The sequence below is a fragment of the Pongo pygmaeus genome, chromosome 1 (genome assembly GCF_028885625.2).
Source record: "Pongo pygmaeus isolate AG05252 chromosome 1, NHGRI_mPonPyg2-v2.0_pri, whole genome shotgun sequence".
Taxonomy (NCBI): domain Eukaryota; kingdom Metazoa; phylum Chordata; class Mammalia; order Primates; family Hominidae; genus Pongo; species Pongo pygmaeus.
The window spans coordinates 178928737-178950944 of NC_072373.2; the positions used below are offsets into that span (position 1 = coordinate 178928737).

Below are 22208 nucleotides of genomic sequence, written 5' to 3' on the forward strand. Positions count from 1 at the left end.
CAGATTACCATGAGAATTGTAGTAAGATTTTAAAATACAGTTTAGCACCATCTATATGGAAAGCCCATCTCTCAAAGTCTCATGCAAATAAACTGGCTCTTTGTGTATTCAGAGAGTTCCTCAGTTTTTTTTTTCATAGTTTCAGTCACCTCACATTTCTCAACTTTCTAGATGCTGACGTCACAGACACACAGTGTTCATGAAGCGTTGATATGACAGTTGCCTCTAAAAGCTAGAAAATAAGAAAAATAAAAGTGGTTTTGATTTCCTTTAAGGATGGGTTGGGGAGGGGGGTTGGAGTTAGAGTAGGATAGAAAGATGATTGGTGACAAAGCTGTTTATGATTTAAGGTCTTCTCTTTAGGCTCATCCTGGGTTTAGGGCTATCGTAAATCCAGAGCCTCATCTTCAGCTTCCCATGTTCAAGGGCAAAATTTTAACAAGTCTTCTTGGGTAGTGATTAATGTCTGCAGGACACCAGCAACACACCCTAGGAAAAAGCACATTTGAGTCAGAAGACCCGTGTATAATTGTGTATAATTCCCAGCTTTGTCGTTATGAATTTGGACAAATTCCTCTTCTGTTAAAAAAAAAAGATTAAAAATAACCCTTGTAGAGCTGTTTTGAGGAATAAATGATATAATGCACATTAAAGCAGCAATTTGCCTGGGTGCAGTGGCTCACACCTATAATCCCAGCACTTTGGGAGGCTAAGGCAGGAGGATGACTTGAGCCCAGGAGTTGAAGACCAGCCTGGGCAACACAGCAAGACACTGTCTCAAATAAAATAAATAAATAAATAAAACAAAAAAAAGAAAACAGCAATTGTTGGTTATTAGTATTCAGATTTAAGTCATCAGATACAACTTTATTTACCTAGGGAACATCGACTTTTTAAATGACAAGGATATGTCAGTTGTTCAAAGCACCCCCACTCTTATTTATTTATTTATTTATTTATTTTTATTTGATTGATTTTAAAAAAAATAGAGACGAGGTCTCACTATGTTGCCCAGGCTGGTCTTGAACTCCTGGGCTCATGCAATCCTCCTGCCTCGGCCTTCCAGAGTGCTAAAATTACAAATGTGAGCCACCTGGTCTGGTCTGGCACCCCCATTCATGTAACTAATATATCTGTCAAACTAACTTAGTTGTTGGAGGGTTGCCTGAAGGGTAGAGAGTTAAATAGTGATCTTGAAGAATGGTATCTTATAGCTACTACTTATTGAACATCTATTCCAGGCCAGTCTCTTTGATAGGCCATTATACATGAGCTCTAATCCTTAAACCATCCACACAAAGTAGATATTATTATCTTCAATGTAATCATGAGGAAAATGAGGCTTAGTGACCCAGAGACATTAAGTTGTCCTAGAAAAAACAGATAAATTCTTCTTGTCTGCTCCATGCAGCTCATTCTTGTTATAATGAATTAGATTATAACATATATTTGATTGGCTACATTTTTCCTCTCCTAAAATAGATTTGGGATATGACCCAGTGGTCTGATGAGATCTGGGACACACATTTGCAAATTGTCATTGGTTTGTCATTAAAAACAAACAAACAAACAAACACCTCTCTCAGAAGTTCTAGGCCTCTTTTGGGAATTTGGCCCATTATTCTCTTCCATATAGACATGCTCCCATCTCCCATTACATGTCATTAATTTAAACTAGAACCTACGAATGAAAAAAGAAGCCACTACAAATTACTAGTGGTCTGGAAGGGGACGTGGGGCAATTCCCATATAAAGATTTTAAGCAAGTCTTCCCTTGCTAGGGTATCTGATTCTTTTTATTTTTTGTTAACCAAGACCCAAGCCTGCTGTCAATGGCTCTTACTTATAGAAGCTATTTATAAAATAAATTTATAAAATATTTGTTCCTTGATTTTCTTATGGGGATAAAGTGAAGATCCAAATAACAATTATATATGAGATTGTATTCAGTTCAATTCAACAAACTTTTATAATGTACTTACTGAACATTAGAAGTTGTGCTTCTAAACATTTGGCCGGGCGCGGTGGCTCACGCCTGTAATCCCAGCACTTTGGGAAGCCAGGGCAGGCAGATCACTTGAGGTCAGGAGTTCGAGACCAGCCTGGCCAACACGGTGAAACTCTGTCTCTACCAGAAAAAAAAAAAAAAAAAAATTAGCTGGTGTGGTGACGGGTGCCTGTAATCCTAGCTACTCAGGAGACTGAGGCACAAGAATCGCTTGAACCCAGGAGGTGGAGGTTGCAGTGAGCCGAGATTGCACCGTTGCACTCCAGCCTGGGTGACAGAGTGAGACCTTGTCTCAAAAAAATAAAAATAAAATAAAAACATTTATAAACTGTGAAAAGCAATACTGTATACATACAAGGTGTTATTTATTTATTAGAGATGGGGTCTCTCTATGTTGCTCAGGCTGAATTCGTGCTCTGTGCAACTGCCTCAGTCTCCTGTGTAGCATGTGCCACCATGCCTGGCTAAGGTGTGCTTTTGACTTAATATAAATCATATAAAAGCTAAAACAGTAATAATTCCTTACTTTTCCTATATGAGAAACTGAAGCTCAGAGAGGTTAAATGGTTTGCCTGAGGTCACACTCTGATTCTTAATATTCTCTTTGCTACTCCGCACTGCCTTTCCGGAAACTACATGGCAGGGTTTCCACCTTATTCATCTGAGAGGAATATCTTACATTTCATATGGTTTGGAGGAGTCCCCTTGAATAGCAAGTGAAATTATACTCCCCAAAGCGATTTGCTCCATGATTTTCAGATTTCATAATTTGTGTAGCTACAAGTTTAGGCACTTTTGTATATGTCATCTCATTCATCCTCACAACAACCCTAAGGGCATACAACTAGTGAATGGGAGAGCCAGGGCTGCAACCTGGATATTCCTAATGTCCGAGTCCTATTTATTTCACTATACTATGCTGCTTTGGCTATCAGTTGTATAACCCTGGGCAAATCACTTAGCCTCTGTGACCTTGCATTACCTCATTTGTAAAGTGAGTATGATGATTACTTCCTTTTAGAGTTGTGAAGCTCAAATGTGCTAATATAAAGTAGAAAACACCAGTAGAAACACCGGTTGTAGTTATGGCTGATGAATGTACCAAAGTGAAGTAATGTAAAACAGTATCTCTTATTCTCTCTTCAGTTAAAGAGATTAACAGCAAAAAAGAAGCCAAGGAAGATGCTCTTGAATAAGTGGTTACTCACCAGACGTATATGGCTTGCTCTTGTTAGCTGGCCTTTGCCAGAAGGAGTCTGAGTAGAATTAGGAGTTCCCGGGGGAATTTCTGGAATGGTTTGCTTGTGGCGGCAATAGTCTAAAAACTTAGGTGGGGCTAACTCCATCCTGGGTCTTGTTCAGTTGTCCCTCCTACCACGGGGACTGCTATGATAATGGTAATGGGTGTAGGCCTGATAGAGTTGTGGTTTGTTGTCATGGGAAGCCACCATGACTAAGAAATTAAGACCAATTCAGGCAAATACATTTATTGAGGCCTCTGTGGTAGGCTGAACTATGAGGGAGATAAAGCAGTGAGTCAGCCACTTGTCCTCAAGGATTTTACAGTGCAGTGAGGTGGAGACAAGCCCTCAACTAATGCTTACAGATAAGGCAGAGTATAAAAACGGTCACATCAGAACAACTTAGAGGTGGGGTGTGGAGTTCCTAGAAGGCTTCTTGAAGTAGGTGGTATATACTCTGAGACTTTGAAGATGAATTTCAAGTAACTGGGTATTCCAACTGAAGGTTGGCAGCATCAGAAGGTGTAGGATGTGTTATGTTTAATATAGGCAGGAACGAAGGCCTTTACTGAGCATGCACTGTAATGCTAGGGTCTGACGATATAGAAATATATTGAAAACAGTTCTTGCCATTGAGGAGCTCTTAATCTAGAGGGATAGATAGGTGTAAACTGTCATTAGAGTGATGACATCACAAGGTAGAGAAGAAAGGTTATAAAGGAGAGTGTGTAATTCTGACATGAGGAGGAGAAAAAAATACTTTGCAAAGGAGGTGATACTTGAATTATGTCCTGAGAAAGGAGGAGGAGTTTGCTAAGTGGACGATGGGAGAAGCTAGGAGTGATACAGGCACCAGCATTCCCTTGTTAAACAATCTAAGTGTGACAGGCACCAGGCAAATACATTTTTGCTTCCCCTTTCCAAATGGATTTTGGCTGTGGGAGGGAATGACTTAATGTCTTCTTTTCCAATATACTAGCAGATGGTTAAATAAAGTTTTTACAGTTAGACTTGTATTCTAATTCAGCTACATAATTAGCTGTATGACCTTAGTAAGACACTTATTTGTGTTTCAGTTCCTTCATTCACACAATTCAAAAAATAAGTCTAGTACAGAGCCTGGCATATATAAAGTGCCATTATTATTTTCTATCATTATCTCATTTAGTCCTTGTAAGCAACTTGGCCTGTAGTTATAATTTCCCCCATTTTTCAGAAGCAGGAGCTCAGCGTAGGTAGGTGGCCTGTCTGAAGTTCACAGGCCAATCTGGAGTCGCCTCCGCAGCCCGTCCGCTTTAATTTTATGTCCGCGCCGGGTTTTCCCAGGCGGCCCCGGGGGCAGGCTCTGGTCCGGCGGCTGAGACTCCGGCGCCAGGGTTTGGGCGGCGCCGCGGCCGGCTCCGGCGGGCGGGCAGGCGGGCGGGGCCAGGCGGGGCGGGGCGGGCGTGAGGAGGGAAGTTGTGGAAGTTAGGGGAGACGCCCGCCCGCCCGCCCGCCCGCCCCGGCCTCGCCTGCGGCCGCTCCCTCCGCCTCCTCCCCGCCCCGAGCCCCAGTCAGCCCGTCCTTCCTTCCCCTCCCTTGCATGATGGAAACACCATGGCTGCGGCGGCCCAGCTCTCTCTGACACAGGTAACGCCACACGCCCGTCCGCCGGGCTTGGCCGGCCGGTGCCCCCTCCCCCACCGCCCTCAGCTTCGCCGACCCGGGCAGCTTCTTGGCTTGTGGGCCGGGCGGCCGGTGTGTGTGAGGGAAAGCGGGTGCGACTGCGGGAGGGCGCCCTCCGGAGCCGGAGCCCCGCTGCGGCCGCGGCGACCTCGCCCGGGGTCGTCGGGCGCCCCCCGCCGCCCTCCGAGCCGCTGCCGTGTGGACTGTGACCCGGCCGCGCTCTGCCGGTGCCGGGCCGGCTTGCGCGGGGCAGCTTTTACCCACCCAGGAAGTTTCCTCCCACAGGGGCCGAACGCATCCCAGGTGAGCTCCTGTTGAGCTCGCGCGGGCCGGCCGCACCCCCGGGCCGCACGAGGCTCGCCCGCTGGGCCGGCTGCGCGCCGCCCCCAGTAGGAGTTGACTTCCAGAGCCGGACGCGCAGGCCCACCAAGCCAGTCTTTCCTCTCCAGACCTGCCTTTCTCCCAGAGTCCGACGGAAGCCCTCCCTTCTCAGAGTTTAATGTAGTTAGCCTCGCCTCCAAAGAAGTCTCATCCTACTCAACTACCCACTCTGCCGGCCCCTTCCTCCGTTCAGCCTCTCCCCCTCCTGATCAGGTTTCCTTCTGGGTAAGACCCCCAATGCAGCCTTTTCCCACCCACGTCTGCTTCCACTTCCACTTCCCCTCGGGGGGCTCACGCCTGATCGCTGTCCAGGTGGATCCCTTTAACGGGTGTGGTGGCTCCGCCAGTCTTGGTGCCAGGAACGGCCTCCCGGGGAGCACTTTTCTTGGGGGGAATCATCAGCAAAACCTGTTCTCGAGCTTCCCTCTTGCCTCGTTGCTTCCTGTCAAAGTCCAGTCCTTGTGCTTCTCAGAAAATCTTTAAACATCACTCACACTGGGAACCTGGTCCCTCCCTCTCTGTAAAGAAGCCAAGTACAACGTAAACATGGTGTCCGGGATGATAAGGTGACAGACACCTGCCAGTTCCTTCCTGCTTCTCTGACCCAAACTCTCCCCCGCGTCTCAGACGGTTCTCTCCAGAGCTGGTGGCGCGTGCTTCCCGATTGGGGCCCACCCCGTCTTCCTTGCCTGCATTGTGGTATCTCACTGCCATCTTGTACTCCTTGGCCTAGATTCGTCGGTGCTTCTAAGGCTTTAGCGCTGGGATAGGGCAAACATTTCGGCAGTGGAGTTTTCTGTGTTTAAAATCAAGAGGCTTTGGGGTGCTTTGCCTGTCACTGTAGGATAGAGAGAAAAAAAAATGTTTTCTCAGAAACCAGGAGTCACGTACATGCTTCATGTAAAATAACTAACCCGTGTTTGCAGGAATTCTAAGTATCATAAGGGAAGTCTATTTCCCAGTTTTTTTGGTGGTGGTGGTGGTTGTCCTGTTCTGACAAGCAGATAACAGGGGGGAAGAACCCTTTAACATGGAATGTGGTGGTTTAGTCTTGGTTATGTATGTTTGGAAGGGTCCTCCCAAAACTCAAATTTGAACAACGACAGCACTGACTTTTAGGTATTCACTTTCTGTGAGTCTAGTTAGTGACTTGCATTAAACAAGATCCCTGTTGGCAGGCTGTTGTTTTCTGGCTCTGTTGGCCAATTCTGGCAGGAGTTTTCCCTTCTTGAAGATTTTGTGCTCTTAAAGACTTCCGTAAAATTGCTTCTCAGTTGTGTACATACTGTATTCTCTCCCTGGGTAATGCCATGTTTTTAGCTTCTATTTACTATCATTCATCTCTGGAGAATTGCTTCAAGCTCTGTCAGTTTTATAGCCATTTAAAAAATTTACATGTGTCCTTGGGTTATATATTTAGGTATTAATGTGTACACAGTAAGTACGGAATCAGTAGTAGCTATTATCCTTCAGTGCCTCACATATGAGAGAATATACATTGGTGGTTAATTTTTATTGATAATTCAAATAAGTAAATTCAGAATATTCTGATTTTAAAACATGAAGAGGCAATAAGAGGGATTACGAAGGCACAGGAAAAAATAACATTTCCAGTTGCTGGTATACCCTAATGTGCCTCCTTGTTATTTCAAAAGTTTGCAGATTTGTGGTTTTTAAATTTAATTTTATTTTTTTATAACTGCCTGAGCCCAATACACTAAGATAACAATGCAGCCTGGTTTCACATTCATTACTGACCCGTTTATCATCCTCTGTTCCCCCCACCCTGCTCACCCTCCCAGCACACACATTTAGACATAGGCATACTCAAGTGAGAGCTCATTCAGGGCAGGGACATCTTTTAATCCATCTTTCTCCCATAGTACCTATCTGGAAAAAAGTAATTAATAACTGTTGTGGGAATGACTGAAAGCTCTAAAGGGTTCTATAACAGTTAATGGAGATTAAACATGCTCAAGTTAATTTCTGCTTCTGTTCATATGATGATGATTTTCATTCAGCAAATATTTTTATAGTACCTATTAGGTACTAGACACTGTACTGGGATTATCTTGTTTGTAATTTCTTGCCTTTTCCAATTAAGCAAAACTGAGTTTGGGGAAAAAATGTGAAAAATGTTTTAGCTTATGCCTTCCTTCCTTTCTCCAAGCTTGCCAACCCACCCTTCAACTCCCCAGCCACCAAAATAAATTATCTAGATTATTATAGTCTAGCTTCTAGAGATGATAGAATACTAGAGTACCAAAATGTTAGTTCCAGTTCTGCTTTGGCCACAGCTAACTGTATGGGTTTGGGTTAAATATCCAGGCCTCAGTTTTCTTAACTTTAAAAAAGACTCAACAGATACTTGCTGAGCATTCACTATGTGCTAGGAATTACTCTAGGTACTGAGGATATACATACTCATGAACAAAAATAGTTAACAATTCTTTGACCTTGGAGACAAAACCTGGAACTTATTTCTGCTAGAGGAGTTTGAATTAGCTGATCCAAGGACCTTTCCAACTCTTAAGATCCTGTTTTATAGACAGTGTTCTATGATTTATAGACCTAGTGGACTTTCTCTGGGTTCTTTAGTGCTTTACAGCCTTAAATGTTTTCCAATTCAGTTGTCTTTACTAGGTGTTCTGTTTACTTCTTGTCAATGAGAAGTAAAACCTGAGGGAGAAAGATCTTGATTTTTGCTTCTGTTGGTAGATTAGAAAAAAAGCATGTAATACTTAAAAAAAAAAAAAACGTTTCCAATAGTCAGTTTTACTCCCTAATGCCCATGTCCCTAATAATAATAATACTGTTAACTTCCCTTTGGGTATTACTATATGCCAGGAATTTTACTACACTTAGAATCTAACGATATGTTTTACAAATTAGAGAAGCTAGTAAGTAAGCTAGTAAGTGGTGAATCTGTGCTTTGAACCAAGGTCTGTAGGACTTCAAAAGCTATTTCACTGTTCTTCTCTATGTACTAGATGCTTGGCATATCCAATGCTGCCTTATATTTTTCATTCTTTTTTTTCGGCATATGCCATTGTCTTAAGTAGTAAGCCTCTTGAGGATATAAGCCATGGTTTTTGCTTCTGAATCTCTAGTGCCTTTGATAGTATCTTGATGATACAATTGTGTGTTCAAAGTTAGTGCTATTGATGATAAAGGTTTTATTTTACTGAGATAGGATTTGAATATTTAAAATAGTCTTTTAGCAATTCAGCTTTGTACTGGTTTTCTTGCTTTAGTTTAGCAAGAATTTTTTTGTTTTTGTTTTTGTTTTGTGACAGGATCACACTCTGTCACCCAGGTTGGAGTACAGTGGCATGCTCAGGCTCACTGCATCCTCAACCTTGTGGGCTCAAGGAATCCTCCCATTTCAGCCTCCTGAGTAGCTGGAACTACAAGTGTGCATTGCCATGCCCAGCTAATTTTTAAAATTTTTTTGTAGAGACAGGGACTAACTATGTTGTCAGATTCTTTTTTTTTTTTAAAGTAATAAAAAAGCCCTTAAGTAGGGACTTAATTTTTAAAATCCTAGTATATAAATGGTATAACAACAGTTCTAATGCTTTTTTTGTTAAATTACAAGAGTGATATAACTGTATTACAGAAAACTTGGAAATTAGAGGAAAACATCTCCCATAATTTCACAGTTTGTAGTATTTATTTTCAGTTTCATTTTTTAAACAAGTACACAGTACAAGTGCTAATAAACATATCATCTTAGTAGTCTGGTTTAACAATTATGACAGTAAACACAGGTTAGTTTGAAAATGACAACATGTTCTCAGAAGCAGAAAAGTGATACTGTTCTCAACATGACAGATATTTGAGTTCCTACAATGGGAAAGGCACATTAATGATGTTTTTCTTTTTTGCGTATAATTATGGTTTGATAGACTCAGGAAATCTCTTGGGAGAGATATCTAACCCTTCTCAAAGATGGCTTGAAATGTTCAGCACTTGGGAGGGGTTGTCATAGTTAAAATTAATTAGGAACAGGTTCATCCAATAGCGAGTCTCTCAGGAATAATCTAAGAGTGCATTCCTTTGTTTTCACTCTGTTTGCAGACAGAATGCTAGTAACAGACTAATGTGTAATAGAAAAAGATTGAGTATCATTAGCAACGAATCATAGTTCAGAATCTCTGCAATCTCTAATAGTGTGATTTTAAAGGCTCAATCTAAGGTATTTTACTTGTTCTTTAGGGAATTACAAAAAGCACTTTATATACTTGTTTGTGAGTTTGGGGCTTAATAAAATTGGGAGCCGAAAAGTTACCTATTGGGTACTGGGCTTAATACCTATGACACAAGTCCACTGATGTAACAAACCTTCACATGTACCCTTGAACCTAAAATAAAAGTTAAAAAAAAAAAAATCAGTACTCTGGAAACCAAAACCAAGTAAATGGCCTGAGAGAGATCTGGTTAGTTGGAGAATTGGTAGAAATAATAAATGAAAAGTTAATCCAGGCAGAGTTCATTAGGCAAACTCATATGCTAGAGTTTCATTTTTAAAGCAGTTGAATCAACAAGGTATGCCTTCATTAAAAATTATATTTATTAGGTATTTTTAATAATCTGAGGAATCTTGTAAATTGAATGCTGTATTACAGTAAAGTGAACATTTTTTTATTTAGACAAATGATCTAACCCAGTTAAGCATGCGTAGAAAAAAGACTGGAAGAAAAAAACACTAAAATTTTATGATAGCATGGTTGTAGTTTTTATCTAGCTTGTTTTCAACAGTGAGAATGTATTCCTTCTGTAATCAACTGATTTAGCTTTTCTCTACGGCATTTTTGAAAATTTATTCATTTAAATTGAATACACAATAACTATGTGTAAAGTAAAGCTTTGTGTTCTAAGATTGCGTCTACACTTAGTTTTCATCCTAAACATTTAGAGAAACTGATTAGAGGAATGATAATAATTATATTAATTGATTTGGACAATTCAGTTAGAGGACTAATTTATAATTTTTTGTGCTGCTTTATAACTTACAAAGCATAACCTATGAACTAAGCTATTATTATCATCATTTCAAATTGGAGGATACTGAGGCTCAGAATTTGGGACTTAGGTTTTATAGTTAGTAAATTAAAAAGCCAATATAAATTCATGTTTAAAAAAATTCATACAATGCTAGGGAAGTCTCCTTTCTGCTTTAGGCCCTCATTTGCTTTCCCAGAGGCAGCCATTCTTGCCAGTTTCTTGTGTGAATTTCCAGTAATAGTCTGTGTATATGCGAATAAATATATATGTATACTGTATATGTATATTATTTTCTGTAAGCTGTTTATTGTTTCACAGTTTGTTGTTATATTATTTTTAGCTTAACTGATTTAGAAGATTGCTCTATATCATCACATATAGATCTCCCTTATTATTTTCAAAACCTCAGGGTATTTCTATATGTGAACTTACTGTTATTTATTTTACTGGCCACCTAATGCTGGACATTTATTTTGTTTTCAATCTTTTGTTACAACTATGCTGCAGTGGATACTCTTTTACATGTTTTTGTGCACATGTGTGAGCATATGGATTAATTTCTAGTAGGTGTAATTTTTGGGCCAGAGGATACTTTTAATCTGCATAGATACTGCTAATTTGGGGTAGGCATAGTGGCTCAGGCCTATAATTCCAGTGCTTTGGGAGGCTGAGGTGGAAGGATTGATTGAAGCCAAGAGTTCAAGGCCTGGGTAACATAGTGAGAGCCATCTGGGACAAAAAAAAATTAATTAGCTGGGCATGGTGGTGTGCGCCTGTAGTCCTAGCAGGCTACAGGTGAGCTATGATTAGCAGGTTACAGTGAGCTATGATTGCACCACTGCACTCCAGCCTAGGTAACAGAGCTAAGACCCTGTCTCCAAAAAAAAAAAAAAAAAAAAAAAAATATTGCTCATATACGTTCAGAAACACTGTAGCAGCACACATATTTGAGAGTGTCATTACCTCCACAGCTTGATCAACATGTATATTATTGTCAGTCCAGTGATCAGAAAGATTTCAAACAATTTCATTGTTTTAGTTTGTTATTTCTTTATGGGTGAGGCTGAACTTATCTTTTTTTTTCTTTGAAACCATTTGTATTTCTTTTTTTATAAACTGCTTTAGTCTTTTACCTGTTCTCTTGATGGGCTGTTTGTCTTCTTTCTCACTGATTTGTAAGAACTCTTCTTATATTTAGGAAATTTGCCCTTCTTTGCAAAATTCTTTGCAAAATTTTTTTTCTCTGAATTTTTTTTTGTTTTTGGCATTTTTTGATTATGTAGAAATATTTGTTTTATATGTTTAATTTGTCAGTCTTTTCTCTTAGAGCTTCTGCAAAATCTAGATTTTTAAACTTCAGGAGCAGAGGCAGAATAATGTAACTGCAAGAGCACACCTGTTCTGCCCCTGAGTAGTTCTGTGATCTTGGGCAAATTACTTAACCTCTTAAGTGCACTCATTTGCATATTAGAAATAAACTACTGAGACTTTTTGGGTATTATTGAGACCTCTTAAGCATGTTGTGATTACACAATGAACTGGTGACTTATTTTCTTTAGCTACTCCTGTAGTTTCCCAATTTGTTAAAAGCTGGCCTTGTACCCTGCCTCATATACTGTGCTTTCCTATCACATAAATGTGAACTTCTGAATATTTTGTGCAAAAGTAAGATAGAAATGAGGTAGAAGAAACTCATTTTTGTGATATAAATAATGCTTTCAAGTGAATCAGAGGTGCAATTAAAAAATAAAAGTTGGGCTCTTTTTAAAACTTGTGTTTATGTGGTAAAAATATACAAAGAAAAGTAAGCCTCACTTCCTTCCTCCTTTAAACTGGGGATTATTATAATGGGAATATAACAGTACCAGGAGTTTTTCATCTGAAATAATCAAACTGCTTATTCCTTACTAAATCTGCAATAAGAATACAAATTTGACCAAGAATGCTAGGATAAGAACATATTTTTTGGAGGAAGACGTTTATATTACAGTACTTTACAGTTTTTTAGATCATGGTTTCTCAGCCTTGGCACTTTGAGATTTTGGGCTGGAGAATTTCTTGTTGTGGGAGGCTGTTCTGTGCGTTGTAGGGTGTTTTGCAGCATCCTTATCCATTAGACTAACACCTTCACCAGTTGCAACAATCAGAAATATCTCCAGACACTGACAAATATTTCCTAGAGGATTAAATTGCTTCTGGTTGAGAATCACTGGTTTATTTATTTATTTTTATTTTAAAGTTTTAGTACTTTTGAGAGAGAGTCTCGCTCTGTCATCCAGGCTGGAGCGCAGTGGTGTGATCTTGGCTCACTGCAACCTCCACCCATGGGTTCAAGCAATTCTCGTGCCTCAGCCTCCCGAGTAGCTGGGATTACAGGCGTGCATCACCACGCCTGGCTAATTTTTTTTGTATTTTTAGTACAGATGGATTTCACCATGTTTTCCAGGCTGGTCTCTGTCTCCCGACCTCAAGTGATCCTCCCGCGTTGGCCTCCCAAAGTGTTGGGATTATAGTGTGAGCCACTGTACCTGGCCAAATCACTGGTTTAGATATATACTTATTTATGTATTATTATTTTTTGAGGCAGAGGTCTGGCTCTGTCGCTTAGGCTGGAGTGCAGTGGTGTGATCTCGGCTCACCGTAACCTCTGCCTCCCGAGTTCAAATGATTCTCCTGCCTCAGCCTCCCAAGTAGCCGGGATTATAGGCACCCACTGCCACACCTGGCTAATTTTTGTGTTTTTAGTAGAGACGGGGTTTCACCATGTCGGCCAGGCTGGTCTCGAACTCCTGACCTCAGGTGATCTTCTCTCCTCAGCCTCCCAAATTGCTTGGGATTACAAGCGTGAGCCATCGTGCCCGGCCTAGATACATACTTTTTGTGGTCCATTAGGACATATAAGATATACTTTCTAGGGGTGAGGACAGGGGAAAGAGTTTATCTTCATATTTTTATTCTTAAGCCTGCCATGAGCCATGATTGACTCCTTGTGCATAAATATTGAGCTTAAAAAACTTAAATGAGAAGGCAACCTGAAATTGTGAACTTAATTTTATGTGTGATTTCTCTGCCTTTTTAGTGTGATCTCCTCCCTCCCCCGGCTCCACTGTAGTTTGGAAACTTAGTGTGGTCTTCTTTTAGTTGTGGAACAGTTCTGTCTAGTGGGCTAAGTATCAATACAGAGATCCTGGAAGGAAAACATTGTTATGCCACTGTTGAGAAGGAAGAGGACTGATGCTTCTAGAACACCTAATAAATACTAAATATTTTTAGATGATCTACATACACTATTTCACTTAATCTTCATAGCCTTTCTACAAGTAGGCATTAATCTTCTGTATTACTTGCTCATGGTTGTATTTTAAGTGGGAGAGTTGAGACTTGAACCCAGGCACATCTGTTCTCCAAGTACATTTGCTATGCTGCTTCCTATAGTCATTGATGATATTTCAGTCAAATTTTGGGATGAAAATGAGCATTCATATGATCTTACATTCCTCTATTGTTATGTAAAAGAAATTATTCAGTGGTGTGTGTGTGCGTGTGTTTGTGTGTATGGGGAGGAGGTCAATAGTGGGATAATAACAGTAATACTTACTGAGCACACTTACGTGTCATGTGCTATTTTCAATAATCTTTACAACCTGATGAACCTTTCAGTATTCTTTACAACTTGGTAATCCTTATATCCCTGTTTTACAAAAACAAAACAAAACAAAAAACTGGGACACAGAGGTGAAGTAATTTGTTCAAGGTCAAACTGCTGCTAAGTGGTAGAGCCAGAATTATAATCTAGTAGTCTAAGCAACTCGGATATTAATTGAATGAGTCTGCATTTTTAAGGGCAAAATGGCTCTGACAGAGCTGACTAATTGTGGTACCATTCCTTGGTTATAGCTGAACATATGTTGTAGGCTACTACATCTTCCTATGTGAAAATCAACTTATCATTGCATACACCACATCTCTAGAAAGTGATTGTTGCATGAAGTTATAGTGGAGAGTTTTTGTAGACATAGTAGAAGGTAGTTTTTCATTTGCAACCTCCAGATTTATTGCTCATGAAAATCTAAGCTTGTCTAGGTTAGTGTACATCATACCAATATTTACTTTTAAGCGAATATTCTCTCAGACATGGTTATTTGGACTTAGAGTTTCTACAGTATTGTATTGCTAAAGATAAAATGTATCAGAGACTCCCTATAAAACAAACTGTTTTATTGAATAAAACCTGGAACCATTAGCTGTAATGATTTCTGATCCTCAGATGAACATTTTTGAGAACTAGCATAAAATAATGAGAGAGATCTTGGGCTCTGAAGTTAGAATGTCTTAGGTCAATTGATAGATTTTAGTTATATGAGCTGTTAATTTTTATGAAATGTTGCACTTAATTAGAATTTTGATGGATCATTTATACTAAGGATTACTGATAACTTCATTCCATCTTTTGTTCTGTAGGTACAACATAGATATAGCATTATGCATATATTAAAAATATGAAATTATATGCATTAAAGGTGCTTCCAGTATTGATGGTTGATCCTCTGTTTCAGAAAACATTTACTAGATGCCTCCTGTGTGTCACTACTCTAGTAAGCCTTGGACATACAGAATAAGACCATGACATTTGCTCTGAAGTAGCTTTTAGTTTTTTAGGAAGATAAACACTGACTTTCTTGTGTGACAGGTACTGTGAAAAAGGATGATAGAAGTAAGGCAAGGGGGTGCCATGGGAGAATCCTGTGATTATGATGAAACTTTTGGTGGTAATGTAGTTTTTAATTATTTAATGGTTTTATGGGATCCAGGGTTGTTACTGTAGAGGATATTTAAACTGTACTTGAAAGGATAACATAAATCTATAGGAACATTTGATTCAAGTTAAATTGTATTTTGGTGCATAGAGTCCATATTGTGGGATATAACATCAATTTTCTTATGAGATTCCTTGTTTTATCTTTTCTTTGTAATAAAGGAAGAATTTTTAACTTTGACCATAGGGCATAGGAAGGGGACTCAAGGGTAGACTTCAAAAGATCTGTGATCTACTCCAAAACAGTAGGTAAAATATTTTGTATATATATTTTAACAGAGTGTCAAGATTCTCATCCCAGGGACACTGAGAGAAGTTTTACATAGTGGGAAGAACACTGGATATAGTACAAGACAAACCTGGATTGAATTGTAGCTCTGCCATTTGTGACATCTCTGAGTGATCATGGCAAATTACTTAAACTCTTTCATTTGCTTATGTATGATGTATACACATTGTTGAGATATAGAAGACATTTGGTAAATAGAATTGCTTGTATTATTATTAGTACTTAACTGCAGAATTTATGTGTATTTGTTTAAATGTTTTTTCTTTCTTTCTTTTTTTTTTTTTTTTTTTTTTTTGGTGACAGAGTCTTGCTCTGTTGCCAGGCTGAAGTGCAGTGGTGCAATCTCGGCTCACTGCAACCTCCACCTCTCGGGTTCAAGCGATTCTCCTGCCTCAGCCTCCTGAGTAGCTGGGACTCCAGGTGCGCGCCACCATACCCAGCCAATTTTTATATTTTGTATTTTTAGTAGAGAGGGGTTTCACCATGTTGGCCAGGATGGTCTCGATCTTCTGACCTTGTGATCGACCTGCCTCGGCCTCCCAAAGTGCTGGAATTACAGACGTGAGCCACCGCGTCAGGCCTAAATGTTTTCTCATTTCCAGTATTCTTCACTCACTAAAGAAAATTTGGAACATACATATCGAAAAATAGAAGATAGATCATCATCCACAGCATTCTTTAAATTTTAGTCTTTTACATTCTTTTTTTTCCCAAATGTAGTTATTATCTCTCTTTCATACACACACACATATACATATGTGTGTATATATATATGTATGTAACATTTTTTATTCTGTTCTCTTTTTTTTTTTCTGAGACGGAGTCTTCATCTGTCACCCAGACTGGAGTACAGTGACGTGATCTCGGCTCACTGCAACTTCCATCTCTCGGGTTCAAGCAGTTCTCCTGCCTTAGTATCCCAAGTAGCTGGGATTACAGGCGCGTGCCACCATACCTGCCCAATTTTTGTATTTTTAGTAGAGATGGGGTTTCACCATGTTGGCCAGGCTAGTCTTGAACTCCTGACCTTGTGATCTACCTGCCTCAGCCTCCCAAAGTGCTGGGATTACAGGTGTGAGCCACTGCACCTGGCCTATTCTGTTTTCTTTAAGTGTTTTCCTATGTGGTCTGCTTAGCATCTTTTTAATGTCTTTGGAGCATATTAATTGATTGTGTGCTTTATAGTTTAAGCCCTAATGTGTACAGATATTTTATATATGTCCACTATAATTTATGCTGTTGCAAATAACCTTTGCTCTACCATCTGATAAATTTTTTCTGTAGAGTTATATGTGGTACTTATTATATTATTGAATTATTTTTCTGTGTATACATTTGAGTTTTGAAATCAAATGAGTGAATTTTTAGTTTATATTTTAAGATCTTGAATGGTAAAGCAGACAGCAGCAAGGGTTGCAACTCGAGCAATAATCTGAAAAATGCTATTCTGAAGGAATTAAACTGAGCATATTTAATTTGGTTGCAAGGGCCATTTATAGTTTGTCTGAGTTCACTTAGCATAGGAAATTGGCATTAAAAGTTGTGAGCTTGAAGAAGATTGAAATATTTCAGTTTGTATATACAGTTTTCACCCTTCTCTGCAGTCTGTATTGCTTTCATTCTTAGTTTGTTCTCTACATTCTGTTCTGTTTTTTTTTTTTTTTTTTTTTTGGCACACTTTGGTGCGGCGCCTTGTAAGATCTGGGGGTGGATTCTGGACCATCTGGCACTTCAGAATAGCTCAAAACCTTAACTCTCTTGACTCTACTTTGAGCCATACTTGCTTGAAATGTCCTGGTTTGTCTCTCTGCTTGGCATGTTTTCTGCTTTATACCCTCAGAGCTTTTTATGACTAATTTCTTCCTTAGGACAGGAATTTTAAGAGTACCAGTATTCATAAGTTAAAGTGGACAAGACTTATTTCACTGTAAAATTCACCAAAAAAAACCCTCATAAACTTTGCAACCTGTTTTTAAATGCATAATTGACATGAACACTTATGCCTGTTTGATAAATATTTAAAATATTCAAAAATGGAATATTTTTAGGTACTGCTTATAGTTTTTCTTTGATTATGAGGCCAGTTAGAGAGGAAAGTGTAATTCTGCAAATTGTAAATTTACTGAGTTGATTTCTAGTCCTAGCTTTAAAATACTTCATATGTCCAAATTAATAATAAGTTAAAAAGATATACCTGCATTTAAAAATATGAGCCATCTACCAATTCCAAAAAGCTGTGGAGGTAGTTAATGTATAAAATATTTAAACATTGTTGGCTGGGCGCGGTGGCTTACGCCTGTAATCCCAGCACTTTTGGAGGCCGAGGTGGGAGGATCACCTGAGGTCAGGAGTTCGAGACCAGCCTGGCCAAAGTGGTGAAACTCTGCCTCTGCTAAAAATACAAAAATCAGCTGGGTGTGGTGGCAGGCACCTGTAATTCTGGCTACTCGGGAGGCCAAGGCAGGAGAATTGCTTGAACCCAGGAGGCGGAGGTTGTAGTGAGCCGAGATTGTGCCATTGTACTCCAGCCTGGGTGACAGAGCAAGACTCCATCTCAAAACAAACCAACAAACAAATAAATAAATAAATAAATTGTAGTGAGCCAAGATTGCACCGTTGCACTCCAGCCTGGATGACAGAGTGAGACTCCATCTCAAAAAATAAATAAATAAATAAAAATAAAATAAAATATTTAAACATTGTTTACTTTTATTAAGAGACTTTCTTTGTAGCTTTCTGCTCCATTGTTCTTTTCTGAAATTTTTATTTTTTACTTTTTAAACAGTTTAATTGAGATGTAATTCACATACCATACAACTTACCCTATAAAGTGTACGATTCAGTGGTTTTTAGTCTCTTCACAGATACGTGCAAACATCAATTTTAGAACAATTTTATCACCTCAGAAAGAAACTTGTACCCCTCAGCTATCACCCTCCCATATTGCATGCTTCCCCCAGCCTAAGCAACTATTAATCTACTTTCTGTCTCTATAGAGTTTCTTATTCTGGACTTTGTATGAATGGAATAATATAATACCTATACTCTTATGACTGCCTTCTGTCACTTTGTGTGGTTTATCTATGTTGCAGCAAGTATCAGTAATTCACTTTTTTTGGTTGAAAAATATTCCATTGTATGGTTATACCACATTTTGTTAATCCATTTGTTCATTGGTGGATATTTGGGTGGTTTTCACCTTTTGGCTGTTATGAATAATGCTTTTATAAGCATTCATATACAAGGTTTTGTGTAAATATATGTTTTTACTTCTCCTGGGCACACATACCTGGTCATGTGGAAATTCTGTGTTTAATCATTTGAAGAGCTGCTGACTTTTTTTTTTTTTTTTTTTTTGAGACACAGTCTCACTCTTTCACCCAGGCTGGAGTGCAGTGGCGCAATCATGGCTCACTGCAATCTCCGCCTCCTCGGTTAAGTGATTCTCCTGCCTCATCCTCCCGAGTAGCTGGGACTACAGGTATGTACCACCACACCGGCTAATTTTTGTGTTTTTAGTAGAGACGGGGTTTCACCATGTTGTCTGGGCTGGTCTCAAACTCTTGGCCTCAAGTGATCCACCCGCTTCGGCCTCCCAAAGCACTGGGATTACAGGTGTGAGCCACCATGCCCGGCTGCTGACTGTTTTAGAGCAGCTGCACCATTTATATTTGTACCAGCAGTGTACCGGGATGAGGATTTCTCCACATCCTCTCCAGTAATTGTTATTAGCTGATTTTTTGATTTTGGCTTACTTTTTTTAGTATCTCATTGTGGTTTTGATTTTCATTTCTCTGATGATTAATGATGTCAAGCATCTTTTTATGTGCTTATTAGCCATTTGTATATCTTCTTTAGAGAAATGTCTATTTATATTCTTTGCCTGTTTTAAAATTGAGTTGTCTTTTTATTATTGAGTAGTAAGAATTCTTTATGTATTCTAGATAGAAGTCCTTATTAGATACGTGGTTTGCATATATTTTCTCCCATTTCATGGATTATTTTCTTGATGGTGTTCTTTGAAGTACTTTGAAGTTTTTAATTTAATTTTAATTTATTTTGTTTTCAGACAGGGTCTTGCTCTGTTGCCCAGGCTGGAGTGCAGTGGTACAATCACAGTTCATTGCAACCTTGACCTCCAGGGCTCAAGTGATCCTCCCACCTCAGCCTCCCCGGTAGCTGGGCCTACAAGTGCATGCCACCTTGCCCAGCTAATTGTTTTTATATTTTTTGTAGAGATGGGGTTTCACCATGTTGCCCAGGCTGGTCTTGAACTCCTGGGCAACATGCTCGCTTTGGCCTCCCAAAGTGCTGGGATTACAGGCTGACATAAGCCACCTTGCCTGGCCTGAAGTTTATAATTTTGATAAAGTCTAATTTATATATATTTTTCTTTTGTTGCTTGTGCTTTTGGTGACATAGCCGAGTCTTTTGGCAAATCTAAGGTCATGAAGATTTATCCCTCTGTTTTCTTTTAAGAGTTTTATAGTTTTAGCTATTATATCTAGGTCTTTGATCTATTTCAAGTTGATTTTTATATATGGTGTGAGGTAAAGGTCCAACTTCATTTTTTCGCTAGTGGATATCTTTTGCTTGTGATGTGGTATTCCAGCACCATTTGTTGAAAAGACTATTCTTTCCACATTAAATGATCTTGGCACTCTTGTCAATAATCAGTTAACCATAGATGTATGATTCAGTTCTGACTTAATTCTGTTCCATTGATCTATATGTCCTGTGCAGTACAACACTGTCTTGAGTATTGTTGTTTTGTAATACATTTTGAAGTTGGGATGTATTAGTCCTCTAACTTTGCTTTTTTATTTTTTATTTTTTGTTGTTGAGACAGAGTTTCACTTCTGTTGCCCAGGCTGGAGTGCCGTGGTGCAAACTTGGCTCATTGCTACCTCTGCCTCCTAGGTTCAAGTGATTCTCCTGCCTCAGCCTCCTGAGTAACTGGGATTACAGGTGCATGCCACCACACCCGGTTAATTTTTGTATTTTTAGTAGAGATGGGGTTTCACCATGTTGGCTAGGCTGGTCTCAAACTCCTGACCTTAGGTAATCCACCCGCCTCAGCCTCCCAAAGTGCTGGGATTACAGGCGTGAGCCACCACGCCCAGACTACTTTGCTTTTTTCTTTCAAGATTGTTTCGGCTATTCCAGATTCCTTGCAGTTCTATCTGAATTTCAGAATCAGCTTACCAGTTTCTACAAAACAGTCAGTTGGAATTCTCATATAAATTGCATTGAATCTATAGATTAGTTTGGGGAGTATTATCTTAACAAGGTCTTCTGATCTATGAACGTGGGACGTTTTTCCATTTTATTTTTAACTTCTTTAATTTTGTTCAGTGTCTTGTAGTTTTTAGAGTATAGTAAGTCTTGTACTTTTGTTAAAGCTATAACAAATAAATTGATAATAAAACTATTTGATGCTACTGTGAATGGAATTCTTTTTTTTTTGCGACAGAGTCTCACTCTGTCGCCCAGGCTGGAGTTCAGTGGCACGGATCTTGGCTCACTGCAACCTCCGCCTCCTGGATTCAAGTGATTCTGCTGCGTCAGCCTCCCAAGTAGTTGGAATTACAGGCAAGCCCCTACCACCCCCAGCTAATTTTTGTATTATTAGTAGAGATGCAGTTTCACCATTTTGGCCAGGATGCTCTCGGACTCCTGACCTCAGGTGATCCACCCAACTTAGTTTCCCAAAGTGCTGTGATTACAGGCGTGAGCCACCGTGCCTGGCCTGGAATTGATTTCTTAATTTCATTTACAGATTCTTTGTTGGAAGTGTATAAAAACAAAATTTTTTTATACTGATCTTTTATCCTGTAACCATCTGAACATATTTGTTACCTTTAGTAGTTTTTAGTGGATTCCTTAGGATATTCTATATATAAGTTCATGTCATCCACAAATACAGATTTACTTCCTCCCCCAATCTAGATGCTATTTCTTATTCTTGTCTGATTTCCCTGGCTAGAACCTCCAGTATAATAATGATTAGAAGTGGCAAGAGTGGACATCCTTTTCTTGTACCTGAAGCATACGTATGTATAATCAGTACCTCAAAAGTGCCTAGTTCAGCCATGAAATAAAACTTAGTGTTATTTGAAAGGGTTTTTTTAAGTATTTATTAATTTTTATTTGCCATTATACTAATGAGGAAGAAGGGGTTTCTAAATTTTGTTATTTATTTATTTGTTTGAGACAAGGTCTTTGTTGCTCAGGCTGGGGTGCAGTGGTGAGATCGTGGCTTACTGCAGCCTTGACCTCCTGGGCTGAAGTAATTCTGCCTCAGCCTCCCAAGTAACTGGGGCAACAGGCATGCACCACCACATCTGGCTGATTTGTTTGCTTTTTGTAAATATGGAGTCTCACTGTGTTGCCCAGGGTGGTCTCAAACTCCTAAGGTGCAAGTGATTCTCACATCCTTTGCCTCCCAAAGTGTTGGGAGTATAGGCATGAGCCACCTCACTTGGCCAGAGGGTTTTTTAAAATTCACATTTTAATTATGTTGCTTCAGAGGGGTTCTTGAGGGTGGTCCTTATACTATCAGCACCCGAAAACTTGTTTGAGATGTAGGTTATTATTAGACTCTCCCCTGCAACTCTGAAAAGAACCAGGGGGTGGGAAGTTCACTTAGCCTTTTGCATGGTAAATGTAGTTTATCTTAAAATTAATAATGTTGCAGGGTGCAGCCGCTCTCGCCTGTAATCCCAGCACTTTGGGAGGCCGAGGAGGGTGGATCACCTGAGATCAGGAGTTTGAGAGCAGCCTGGCCAATGAGGCGAAACC

General features: G+C 39.5%; 1 protein-coding gene and 1 long non-coding RNA gene across 10 annotated transcripts in view; one reads left to right on the forward strand and one right to left on the reverse strand.

Moving 5' to 3' along the window:
• Positions 1-5826, reverse strand: LOC129036733 (uncharacterized). The gene is made up of 3 exons (XR_008502637.2): positions 5591-5826; positions 1983-2128; positions 1-489 (listed from the first exon to the last, which is right to left on the reverse strand). It is a non-coding gene; the product is annotated as an uncharacterized LOC129036733 (long non-coding RNA).
• Positions 4677-22208, forward strand: part of EPS15 (epidermal growth factor receptor pathway substrate 15) — a 161899-nt gene continuing 144367 nt past the window's right edge. For 3 of the 9 annotated variants that reach the window (XM_054488226.1, XM_063656211.1, XM_063656231.1), the window contains exon 1: positions 4701-4878. In XM_054488226.1, the coding sequence (XP_054344201.1) occupies positions 4846-4878 (33 nt within the window). In that variant the 5' untranslated portion in view covers positions 4701-4845. Of the gene's footprint in view, positions 4879-14997; positions 15072-22208 lie in introns of those variants that run through there. The other 6 variants (XM_054488244.1, XM_054488256.1, XM_063656227.1 and 3 more) reach the window with 5 other exon arrangements.